This window comes from Mobula birostris, chromosome 10 (assembly GCF_030028105.1).
Source record: "Mobula birostris isolate sMobBir1 chromosome 10, sMobBir1.hap1, whole genome shotgun sequence".
Taxonomy (NCBI): domain Eukaryota; kingdom Metazoa; phylum Chordata; class Chondrichthyes; order Myliobatiformes; family Myliobatidae; genus Mobula; species Mobula birostris.
In genome coordinates this window covers 40,467,647-40,480,829 of record NC_092379.1, presented here as the reverse complement: position 1 = coordinate 40,480,829, position 13,183 = coordinate 40,467,647, and the positions used below count along the sequence as shown (strand labels likewise).

At 46.1% G+C, this 13,183-nt stretch overlaps 1 protein-coding gene across 1 annotated transcript in view; it reads left to right on the top strand.

The window, feature by feature from the left end:
- The window catches only part of LOC140203614 (serine/threonine-protein phosphatase 2A 65 kDa regulatory subunit A beta isoform-like), an 88,712-nt gene that overhangs the window by 63,563 nt on the left and 11,966 nt on the right, over positions 1–13,183 (top strand). Inside the window, exons 13-14 of the mRNA XM_072269662.1 lie at positions 1,382–1,442; positions 3,227–3,381. Of these exons, the coding sequence (XP_072125763.1) occupies positions 1,382–1,442; positions 3,227–3,381 (216 nt within the window). The remainder of the gene's footprint in view (positions 1–1,381; positions 1,443–3,226; positions 3,382–13,183) is intronic.

Below are 13,183 nucleotides of genomic sequence, written 5' to 3'. Positions count from 1 at the left end.
TTCCCTGGAGCGTAGAAGAACGAGGGGAGATTTGATAGAGGTATATAAAATTATGATGGGTATAGATAGAGTGAATGCAAGCAGGCTTTTTCCACTGAGGCAAGGGGAGAAAAAAACCAGAGGACATGGGTTAAAGGTGAGGGGGGGTAATGTTTAAAGGGAACATTGGTGGGGGCTTCTTCACACAGACAGTGGTGAGAGTATGGAATGAGCTGCCAGACGAGGTGGTAAATATGGGTTCTTTTTTAATATTTAAGAATAAATTGGACAGATACATGGATGGGAGGTGTATGGAGGGATATGGTCCTTGTGCAGGTCAGTGGGACTAGGCAGAAAATGGTTTGGCACATCCAAGAAGGCCCAAAGGGCCTGTTTCTGTGCTGTACTTTCTATGGTAAAGAGTTGTCAAGGTCTGAGTCAGAGTCACGGGCAGAGCTTGTGGTTGGACTACTCAGCCACGTGGTTACCCTGGGAATTATTAGCTGTGCTGGATATGAAGCAAAGTAACCTGAGAATTATGCAAAGGCTAACTTGTTCCCAGTGACTGAATGTAGAAAGTGGAATGTATTAACCACATAGGAGACGTGAATGTAGAATGGTGCACTGTCATGTCGAAGAGAGATACTGTGCGGGTCAGGAGTGTGGGATCTGTAATCTAAATAATCCAGCACATGCATAATTACGTTTAAATCCTGAAGTTGAAATAACATCCTGCTGTGGATGTGGTAGCATAGGATTCACTGGGTTATTTATTTAAAGGTACACTGAGGAATAAGGCCCTTCCCGCCCTTTGAACCGTGCTGCCCAGCAATCTCTGATCCAACCCTAGCCTAAACAGGGACAGGTAACAGTGATGAATTAACCTCCCAACTGGTGCGTCTTTGGATTGTGAGAGGAAACCCGCGCGTTCCGCAGGGAAAATTTACTGGCTCCTTACAGGTGACATCAGAATTCCCAAGCTGTAATAGTGTCACGCCAACTGCTACGCCACCGATAGTGGTTAGTAACGTTCTTACTGTCTGCATTAAACCATCGGACACTTTTAAGATTTTTCCTATTTTTCATGGATCATAGTCCTGGTATTGACACAAAGAAATTAATTAAGGATAGTCAAAATACTAGATGCAAGTACCTTAGATAGGGTATCTTCTGTGTAGCCTTCTGCCACGGCACAATCCAGTTTTGTGCAGTTTATTAGAGCACGTTGCCAGTCTTTCTTGTGTGACCCCTTCACCATTGGCTCAAAGGAGTTAGCAAACTGTACTGGTAAGTAGCGAAAGGTGAAGACGGCTAGAATGCAAATGTGGCAAGTTGGCATGTTCTACTAGAAATTCAAGGGGTTATTTTATCAACATTCTTTCTTTTGTCAAAACCTGTTTAGGGAGTGGAGTTTTTTGATGAGAAGTTGAACTCCTTGTGCATGACGTGGCTGGTGGATCGCGGTGAGTATAGCCTTGATGAATCGTTACTTTTGTTGAACGAAAGTCCTTCAAAGTTGTCCATGTCATCTTACTGGTGCTTCCATGATGCTGAGTGACCCTACCAGGTGTCTAACCAAAAATCCTTCATCGTGCTTTGTCACATCCTCAAAGGATTGGGTCAGGCTCAAGACACGACATGCCCCTCACAAAGCCATGCTGACTCTCCGGAATCAGACTATGCTTCTTGTAAATCCTGTCTGTAGGAATCTTCTCCTGTAATTTGCCCACTGGTGAAGTAAAACTGACTGGTCTATAATTCCCAGGGTCATCCCTACTCTCTTTCCTGAACAAGAAAATAACATTTGCCAACTTCCAATCATCTGGTACTTCCTCCGGTGAGGGCTGGCCAGTGAGGATGCCCAGATCGTCACTAAAGGTGCAGCAATCTCTTCCCTTGCTTCCCGTAGTAACCCTGGGGTATATCACATCTGGCCCCGGGGACTTATCTATCCTAGGGCTTTTCAAAATTCCAGAACATCCTCTTTCTCAATGTCAACATGTTGCAGCATATCACTGCTCTCGCAAGCATCAAGGTCCCTCTCACTGGTGATTACTAAAGAAAAGTATTCATTGCGGATCTCCCCCAAAGTCCACTGACTCCAAACATTTTGCCTCTTTTAGCTCTGGCCGGCCCAGACTCTCACTCTGGCCATCCTCCTGTTCTTCAAGTTTGTTCTTCTGAATCCAACTCGCCAAGTCCTTCTCGTGGCCCCTCCTAGTTCTCCGAAGTCCATTCTTCACTCCCTCCCTGGCCACATTGTAACCCTCTGGAGCCCAGGCTGATCTTTGCATCCTACGCTTCTAGACTAGCTGTTGCACATCTCTTGTCAAGCATGGCTCCTTCACCCTTCTGTTCTTTCCCTGTCTCAGTGGGACAAAACTCTGCAGAGCCTCATCCAAGTGAAGCCCAAAACGACTTCCACATTTCAATTGTGTGTTTCTGAGTGTGTTCATCCCAGTTTTTACTCCCAGGTTCCTGCCCAATGTCCAATACCATCATAGTTCAAACACCGGCGCCCCCCTCCCCCCCAGTTATTACTGCTGCAAGCAATCTTGTCGTACTCTTGTACACATGGCAACAAGAAACAGACTTGACTTTGACCGATACGTTTATTTATTTAATTATTCGAGAATAGCATGGAACGGGCCCAACAAGACGCACTGCCCAGCAACCGGCCGATTTAACCCTCGCCTCATCACAGGACAGTTTACAATGACCAATCAGACTACTAAGTAATAAATAATGGTAATCTATTCGAAGTATTTTTTAAGTATCTAATGGGGCAACACAGTGGCGTCTGGTTAGCGCAACACTTTGCAATTGGGTTCGATTCCCACTGCCACCTGTGAGGAGTTTATACGTTCTCAGCTTGACTGCGTGGGTTTCCTCCGGGTGCTCCTGTTTCCTCCCAGAGACCTACTGGTTGGTAGGTTAACTGGACATTGTAAATTGTCCTGTAATTAGGCTAGGGTTAATCGGGGGTGGCTCGCAGGGCAAGAAGGGCCTGTTCCACGCTGTATCTCAATAAATAATCAATGATAAATAAGTATATTAAAATGCTACTTTCCAAGTGCATAATTTCCTCCACTGTGTGTAACTTGGTATGGAACAGGTTGACACTTTGAAGAAGATGGTACGAGCATTTCATTTCGGAACTTTGTATTTTATCAGCAAGGTACATATTTGAAAATCAAGTAGTAACAGCGATCAGATCATTTCTTGACCTGTCAATGCTGTCTTGCAGTGTACGCCATTCGCGAGGCCGCGACCAACAACTTGACCAAGTTGGTGGAGAAGTTTGGCAAAGACTGGGCAGAATCCACCATTGTGCCGAAAGTACTTGCCATGGCCAGTGACCCCAACTACCATCACAGAATGACCACCCTCTTCTGCATTAACGTGAGTATAGCTTTGACAATGTACTTGCCCATGGCCAGTGACCCCAACTACCTTCACAGAATGACCACCCTGTTCTGCATTAACGTGAATATAGCTTTGACAATGTACTTGCCCATGGCCAGTGACCCCAACTACCATCACAGAATGACCACCCTCTTCTGCATTAACGTGAGTATAGCTTTGACAATGTACTTGCCCATGGCCAGTGACCCCAACTACCTTCACAGAATGACCACCCTGTTCTGCATTAACGTGAGTATAGCTTTGACAATGTACTTGCAATGGCCAGTGACCCCAACTACCATCACAGAATGACCACCCTGTTCTGCATTAACGTGAGTATAGCTTTGAAAATGTACTTGCCCATGGCCAGTGACCCCAACTACCATCACAGAATGACCACCCTGTTCTGCATTAACGTGAGTATAGCTTTGACAATGTACTTGCCCATGGCCAGTGACCCCAACTACCATCACAGAATGACCACCCTGTTCTGCATTAACGTGAGTATAGCTTTGACAATGTACTTGCCCAAGGCCAGTGACCCCAACTACCTTCACAGAATGACCACCCTCTTCTGCATTAACGTGAGTATAGCTTTGACAATGTATTTGCCCATGGCTAGTGACTCCGACTACCATTGCAGAATGACCACTCTGTTCTGCATAACCTGAGTATAACTTTGACAATACTTCCATTACACTTCACAAGCTGCTAAAATATTTCATGAATAAAACGTACAGTTAGAACACACACTAAAGAATAAAGAATTTAACAAAAATAATATGGATTTGTTTAAAATGTTCTTTTAATATATTCTTTGTGAATGTTTAGATTCTGCAAAAAATCAATTAACACTTTGCCAAAGCTGCTCCTTCCAATATTGACATCTGCTTGATACGAGCTTCTGTGCTTGCGTTATTTGCTGAGGTGTAGTGGTGTTTTGTGTTTAATCTGCAAGGTGTCTGGAGTAAAAATTGAGTTGAGGGTGAGACTTTTTATGATTTCGTGGAGCAGAGTTCCTAACCGTCCCTGTGGAAATGGACTGATGGTGTTAGCTGAAGGACAACTGATTTAATGACCTGTTGACCCACCAGATGGCTTACAGCTTTCAAGTTTTATTTCACAAGGGTCTGTTTCCGTGCTGTAGTGGACTATGGCTCTGTCTTTTGCTTAGAGATCTGAGTACCTTGAAATGGACATTATACATTATCTGGCTGAGGGAATTGTAAGTTTTTTGACGCAACTAGTTTCAATTTACAAGTGTACTTAAAGGCCCCCACAGTCATTCCAGTTGCGGAATTAACTTCTTTCCCTGGATTTATTTGATGGGCCTGGGCTTTGCTGGAGTTTGGACAAGGTGATGGAGAGATTCAGTTGAAATGCCCAGATAAAATGGATGTTTCTAAAGTGGGTGAGTCTCGGACTGGAGGGCACAGCCTTTGGAACAGAGGGATATCCCTTTAGAACGGAGATGAAGAATTTCTTTAGCCGAAGCGTGGTGAGTCTACAGAATTCATCGCCACAGGCGGCGATGGGAGGCCAAGTAATTGGGTGTATTTAAAGTGGAGCTTGATAGGTTCTGGAGGGTGTCAAGAGGTCTGCACGACCTGGCGTTTTTGCGGTATCCTCAAGGATTTGGCAAGCTGGACTCTCAAGAATGCAGGTGCAGCGGCCGCGGCCATTGCTGGGAGTGGACTTCAGGTTGGATGAGAGTGGCCTGAGAGGGGAAAATGAAGTGGTGTTCAGTCGATTTCAACAACGAGCCAGGTTAAAAAGTTTAAAGAGTCGCAGGGGGAAAGACTAACTTCTCTGTGAGGCTTTACACACCTCAGCAGTGAACCGACTGTCACTGTCAGCACTTGTCTCCGCACTGAATTGACTTGCTGGCTGTGCCCTGCGACCATTGACACCCTGGCTCAGATAAAATGCTGAACTGGCTCCTTGGCTGTGGACTGCAACCATTGGGCCCCTGGACTGGTTTCACTTCTCTCAGCACAGAACTGACTCCCTTGCTGTGGCCTGCAGCCATCTACTGATCTGAACTGGCTCCCTGCCTGTGGGCCTAATTTCGGCGACCCTGCGGTTCATGTTCTGTTTCTTACTGGTTTACTATTTTTTGATTCTTGTTTGCCCGATTTGTTCTTTTGGGGCACATTGCGTGTCTGACGGTCTTTGCTGTGTAGGATTCTTTCTTTTTCCATGGATTCTCTTGTGTTTCTTTGCTTTATGGCTGCCTGCAAGAAGACGAATCTCCTGCTTGTATATGGAGTTCATACTTTGGTAGCAATGTACTTTGAAATTTAGACCTCTGGATCAGCAGGAACACCTCAGAACGATATGCCTGCGCGGGCTGGACCAAAACAGGGCTAACAGCCTGCGGGAGTGCTCGCTGGGATTCAAACTCATAGGGATGGGCCACAGGCCACATTTACAGTTGAGGTGGCAGTGGAGTTAAATATCAAAGGGAAACAAAGCAAGCCCAGTAAGGAGAGCAAACCTCAGTCTGATAAGAAATGCAAGATTATATTTATTTTGGTGTAAGCAACATTACTAGTAAAGCAAATGAGCTCACAGGAGGGTGATATTGTTACTGTCATAGAGAGGGTTGAATGGCTGAACGATTCACTCAGTGAATGGTGTGGTGGGCGTGGCACCGTAATATTGATTTATTACTGAAATATCGAGGAGGAGGACATTCTGGGACACACCTCACTGATCCACAAGCCTCTACTGGTGAACTTCCGGTAAGATGGCAGTGTGCTGGGGCGCGGCGGGTTCTACGGGGCCAGCCAAACGTGTTACTATCTTTTGTTTATTTCTTTACAATCTCAAGACCCTGCTGGAAGTTAAGCACTTAAAGAGTGCTGCGGCCTACCCCAACGGCGTAGAAACTGAAGAAGCTGGACTTGGGGCAGATCGTTCTGCTCCCTGCGTCAGAGAGTCAGCAATGTGGTTGGCGTGCAGACTGGCAGCGAGCAATTGTCTTAGTCTCTTTTCTTGTGATTGCAAAACCCTGTTGAGCATTGTTAATGTGTAATGCTGCAAGTCTGGTCTTCTGATTTATTGCGGACTACAGGGGCTGGCAGCAGCGGTGACTGACACCCCTGCAGGGTGAGCGGATGTGGCCTCAAGCCATGGGGCCGCCTGTTTGCAGCCACCCAGGAGAGAGGCATCAAGAGCTGGCACTGGAGGTGGTGTAGCGCAGCGTTTAAGCTAACGTTGGTGATGTCCCTCTCCCCCAAAGTGTTTGCTTGGCAGAAGGCAGGATGTATGTGTTCGACTACAGACTGCTGCAACATTCATGGACTCAGGGACTTGGACTATATTTGTTGTGTGACTATATTTTACTGCTATATGTGCCACGTGCTGTGTATGACTGTTGGTACTGTTTTGTACCTTGACCCTGAAAGAACACTGTTTCGTTTGGATGTATTCATGGGTATTCATGAATGACAATTAAACTTGAACTTGATGTAAACAGCCAAGAACAGCAAAACATTGGAATATTACCTGCAAGCTGCACACCAACCGGACTTGGAAATATATTGCCATTACTTCTGAAACCCCCTTTTCACTGGGCGTCTCTGGAAATGCAGCCTTTTAACCCCTCGCAAACAGCCACCGGACTCCGTGGGGAGAAACTTCAGGCTTCGTACATCTAAGGTGTATGTGACTTTGGTCCCGCAAAATCCGTGAGGTTGGGATGTCTCGCCTACCCAAACCCCGGTTTGTGTGAATGCTGTGTGATTTACTGCCCCTGGCAATCGCCTGTCAGCAGAAAATAACAGATTGTACACTGCATAGAATTATTCAGGAGTATATTTAAGAATGTTAACTTAAGCAAACAGTTATTAAAGGAAAGAAAGAGAGAAAAAACAAGAAGGGCCCATTCTACTTAAAAAGTCACAAGTGCACAGTGGAGTTCAAATCTTGAACTTCTCTGTATATCGCGCACTGGACCCTCCCTCGGCCTGCGTGAAAGCACACAACACCTTCCGAAGGTCACTGGAAATCCATCTTGAACAAAGAGGCTTTCCCACAGGATTATTGGTCCTTCCTCCTTGAAGCCATTCATCTGCAGAAAGCACCCTCATCGTCCACCATCTTTTCTCCTGTCTTCTCCCAGCTCCGGCCAAACAAAGACCTCTCTGCCCAGTAATCTCTAGCACCTTCTCCCAATTCTACCATCCTGATTGGATGACACCTCATTCCTGAGCTCAGACCCAAACAGGCTGAAAGCAGAACAGATTGCTCTTACAGAACTGCTAAAATGAAATGCCTACAGCATAGCAGTAAAAATCTGAACCAGGGCATTGACTCTGACTGGGTCAGAACCCTGGATCACCCACCCTAACTGCATTGTGGGTGCACCCACACCTCAAGGGCTGCAGCCCACCACAAAGGAATTAAATACCACTTCAACCTGTGATGCCCACACATTCCTTGGAGGAATATGCAAAAAGAGCTTCAAGTAACAGTGTACAGGTAGTCCCTAGGAGTGGTCACATGTGACAGCTCTCCCAGTATTCAGCATGAGGTACAGGAGCAAGGATATCAGAATCAGGTTTAACGTCACCGGCATAATGTCGTGAAATTTGCTGTCTTTGTGGCAGCAGCACAGTGCAACACATAATAACAGAGAAAACTGTGAATTACAGTAAATATATAAAATAATAGTGCGGAAACAGAAATAAAAAATAGTGAAGTAGAGCATGGGTTCAGTGTCCATTCAGAAATGGCAGAGGGGAAGAGACTGTTCTGGAATCGCTGAGTGTGTGCTTTCAGGCTTCTGTGCCTCCTTCCTGAGGGTAGCAGTGAGAAGAGGGCATGTCCTGGGTGGCAGGGGTCCTTCACCATGGATGCCGCCTTTTTGAGGCATCGCTCCTCAAAGATGTCTTGGATACGAAGGAGAAAGGCAAAGCACAGTTGTGCGAGTTATCAGGTTATAGCAGTACAGAACCTCAACTTCTCTGATATCAGCAGGAACGATTTCAAAGGGAATGGCCCAAAGGAGGGGGGATCCAGGAAAACTTCGTGAGAAACAGAGTGAGAGAAGGATGTGGCTGGAAAACTCGAGCAGGGCAAGAAACCGAGTTATTAGGAGTCTTTAGTGGGGTTGGATATGGATATGTTTCCAAGGCCTGATGAAATGTATCCTTGGCTGTTATGGGAAGGAACAGCTGAGCTCCCAAGGTCTCTTTGAGAGTTTAGTGAAACCCTCTCTCATTGCTCCCCCTCCGTGATCTCTGCTTCCCTTCGACGGGAGTCAGTGAAACCTTCTCTCACTCTGTGATATCTGCTCAGCTCTTTAATTCATCCCTCCCCCCTCCTGGTTTCACCCAGCACCTTGTATTTCTTTCTCCACTCACCTTCCACCCCCCCCCCCCCACAACTTTTAAATCTACTCATCTTTTTTCTCCACTCCTGCCGAAAGGTCTCGGCTGGAAATGTCGACTGTACTCTTTTCCACCGATGCTGCCTGGCCTGCAGAGTTCCTCCAGCATTTTGTGTGTGTTCAAGGATCCTGGTTGTTTAAAATCCTAAATTGTCACAGAACAGGTGCCAGGTAACTGGATCCCAGCAGTACAGTGCCGTTCTTCGACGAAGGCAGCAACTGGTAACTACAGAGCTGTGAATCTAACATCAGTGGTAGAAAGGGTGTTGTAAAAAGTCTCGAGGGACGGGATTCAGCTGCACTTGGGCAGAGCTTCATCAGAAATGGTCAGCGTGCAAGTGGCGATTCTGTTGGCCAGTTTGAGTTTCTTGGAGTTACGGGTGTTCTCATGCAGTTGGTGTTGTCTACAGGGACTTCGGTAAATATTTTGACAAAATCCCCAAATGAGCAAGAGACCGAGGGATCCGAAGTAACTTCACAAATTGGGTTCAAAGTTGATTTGCTGATCAGCTTTTGTGATTACCCCGTGGCGTACCACAGGAATCTGTGCTGGAACTCTCCTGCAAATGATTTGGATGTGGCTAGAAGTTTAGAAGATGACATAAAAATGTGAGCTTTGTCTTGCAGTGTTAGTGCTAATGATGGTGAATTGGTTAGTTGGCAAACTAGGCAGAGCAATTGTACCTAGAACATAGAACGTTAAAGCACTGTGTTAAAGTGCTGTGCTGATCTTTTAACCTACTCTGAGATCAATCTAACCGTTCCCTCCTACATAGCCCTCCATTTTTCTATCATCTGTGTGCCTATCTAAGAATTTGTCAAATGCCCCTAATGCATCTGCCTCTACCATCACGCCTGGCGGGGCATTCCACACACCCACCCACTCTGTGTGTGTGAAACAAAAATCTTACCTCTGTACCTTCCTCCAATCATCTCAAAATTATGCCTCTGGTATTGGCCATTTCTGCCTTGGGAAAAAGTCTCTGGCTGTCCACTCTATCCACACTTCTCATCCTCCTTCACCCCAAACAGAAAAAGCCCCAACTCACTCAACCTTTCCTCATAAGACACGCTCTCTAATGCAGGCAGCCTCCTGGCAAGTCTCCCCTGTGTCCCCTCTAGATCTTCTCCATGCTTCCTATGACAAGAAGGAAGAAAAAGAAAATATTTAAAGAAAAACTGGATAGGTATATGGACAGGAAAGGAATGGAGGGTTATGGGCTGAGTGCAGGTCGGTGGGACTAGGTGAGAGTGGAGTTCGGCACGGACTAGAAGGGCCGAGATGGCCTGTTTCCGTGCTGTAATTGTTGTATGGTTCTACAAGTCACTTATAAATCAATAGCATCATAATATTTTAAGTAACATTTGGATATTAAACACACAGCACGTATTTTCCCCGCATGAGCATATAAAATCATTGCAACACACCAATATCGCTGATTCAGTGGGAGCCCTGGGCTTGTTTCCCTGCAACAAGACGGTCCTATCACGGGCTGATGGGAGTCAGCGATACTCGAAGGGGGTTCCTTATGTCCAGTCTTTTCCGCAATTTAGTTTTCGTTGCATTCATTGCAGAGATATGTTGGAAATGGAAGCACCGTTTTCAGTGCTTTCATGGCTATCTCAGGATATTTAGCCTTGACTTTGATCCAGAATGTCGCCAGAGATGTTATGTCAAACATACTTTTCAGCCCGCCGTCATTTGCAAGCTCGAGGAGCTGATCTTATTCCCATGCTGACATGGATGATGTGCGAGTAATGACCTCGCGTGTGTTCAAGCTGAACAGTGGGTGAGAGGGAATGAGGAAAGGTGCAGCGACTCCTATCGCCAAATCATGTCGTTTCCTCGCGGCCCGGTAGCACATGCTTTGTGGCTTGGTACTGGTCCGCAGCACGGTGGTTGGGGACTGCTGCGCTAGGGAAATTCTAAGCAGTTTCTAGAGTAGGTTACCTGGTCGGCACAACATTGTGGGCCGAAGGGCTTGTAATGTGCTGTGAATTTCTATGTTCGGAAACATGTGGTTAAACCTCCCAGCCCTCTCGTGCTTTCCCACTTATTTCTGCCTTCTCTGCTTACCGGACCTGCCTGTTCAGTGAGTTTGACATAGAATTCTGAGTTAACACCTGCTACACTAGTATCCTGTGTCCCAGCCCTGCTGCCTCACCAGCTTAAACCCTCCCAAAGTGCTCGAGCAAAGGTATGGATAAAAGGGACGCACAGAGGCGGTTTCCAATAGCGCAAGAGTCTGGGGCCAGAGGGCACAGCCTCAGAATAGAAGGACGTCCCTTTACAGCAGAAGTGAGGAGGAATTTCTTTAGCCAGAGGGTACTGAATCGGTGGAATTCATTGTCACAGACGGCTTTGGAGGCCAAGTCATTGAGTATATCTAAAGTGGAGGTTGATAGATTCTTGATTTGTTAAGGGCGTGAAAAGATATGGGAGGAGGCAGAAGAATGGGGTTGGGAGGAAAAATAAATCAGCCATGATGGAATGGCAGAGGAGACTCATAGAAACAAAGAAAACCTACAGCACAATACAGGCCCTTCGGCCCACAAAGCTGTGCCGAACATGTCCTTACCTTAGAAATTACTCTGCTTACCTATAGCCCTCTATTTTTCTAAGCTCCATGTATCCATTCAGGAGTCTCTTCAAAGACCTGATCGTTTCCGCCTCCACCGCCGCCTCTGGCAGCCCATCCCACACACTCACCACTCTCTGCATAAAAAAAACTTGCATTGAAACATAGAAAACCACAGCACAATACAGGCCCTTCAGCCCGCAAGGTTGTGCCGAACATGTCCCTACCTTAGAAATTACTCGGCTTACCTGTAGCCACCTATTTTGCTAAGCTCCATGTACTTATCCAAAAGTCTCTTAAAAGACTCTATCATATCTGGCTCCACCACCGATGCCGGTAGCCCATTCCACACACTCACCACTCTCTGAGTAAAAAACTTACCCCTGACATTTCCTCTGTACCTACTCCCCAGCACCTTAAACCTGTGTCCTCTTGTGGCAACCATTTCAGACCTGGGAAAAAGGCTCTGACTATCCACATGATCAATGCCTCTCATCATCTTACACACCTGTATCAGGTAACCTCTCATCCTCCATCGTTCCAAGGAGAAAAGGCCGAGTTCACTCAACCCATTCTCATAAGTCATGCTCCCCAATCCAGGCAACATCCTTGTAAATCTCCTCTGCACCCTGTCTATGGCTTCCACATTCTTCTTGTAGTGAGGCGACCACAGTACTACAAGTGGGGTCTGACCAGGGTCCTATATAGCTGCAACATTACCTCTCGGCTTCTAAATTCAGTTCCATGGTTGATGAAGGCCAATACAGCGTATGCCTTCTTAACCACAGAGTCAACCTGCGCAGCAGCTTTGAGCGTCCTATGGACTCGGACCCCAAGATCCCTCTAATCTTCCACACTGCCAAGAGTTTTACCTTTAATACTATATTCTGCCATCATATTTGACCTACCAAAATGAACCACTTCACACTTATCTGGGTTGAATTCCGTCTGCCACTTCTCAGTCCAGTTTTGCATTCTATCAATGTCCCGCTCTAACCTCTGACAGCCCTCTACACTACCCACAACACCTCCAACCTTTGTGTCTCAGCAAACTTACTAAGCCATCCCTCCACTTCCACTTCCTCATCCAGGTCATTTATAAAAATCACGAAGAGTAAGGGTCCCAGAACATAACTGAGGCCGACCTCCATGCAGAATATGACCTGCCTACAACCACTCTTTGCCTTCTGTGGCAAGCCAGTTCTGATCCACAAAACAATGTCCCCTTGGATTCCATGCCTCCTTACTTTCTGAATAAGCCTTGCATGGGGTACCTTATTAAATGCCTTGCTGAAATCCATATACACTACGTCTACTGCTCTTCCTTCATCATTGTGTTTAGTCACATCCTCAAAAAATTAAATCAGGCTTGTAAAGCACGACCTGCCCTTGACAAAGCCATACTGACTATTCCTAATCATGTTATACCTCTCCAAATGTTCATAAATCCTGCCTCTCAGGATCTTCTCCATCAACTTACTGAGGTAGGACTCTTTGGTCTATAACTTCCAGGGCTATCTCTACTCCCTTTCTTGAATAAAGGAACAATATCGGCAACCCTCCAATCCTCTAGAACCTCTCCCATCCCCATTGATGATTCAAAGATCATCACCAGAGGCTCAACAATCTCCTCCCTCGCCTCCCACGGTAGCCTGGGGTACATCTCATCCAGTCCTAGCGATTTATCCAACTTGATGCTTTCCAAAAGCTCCAGCACATCCTCTTTCTTAATATCTACATGCTCAAGCTTTTCAATCTGCTGCAAGTCATCACAACAATCACTAAGATCCTTTTCTATAGTGAATATGGAAGTATTCATTAAGTA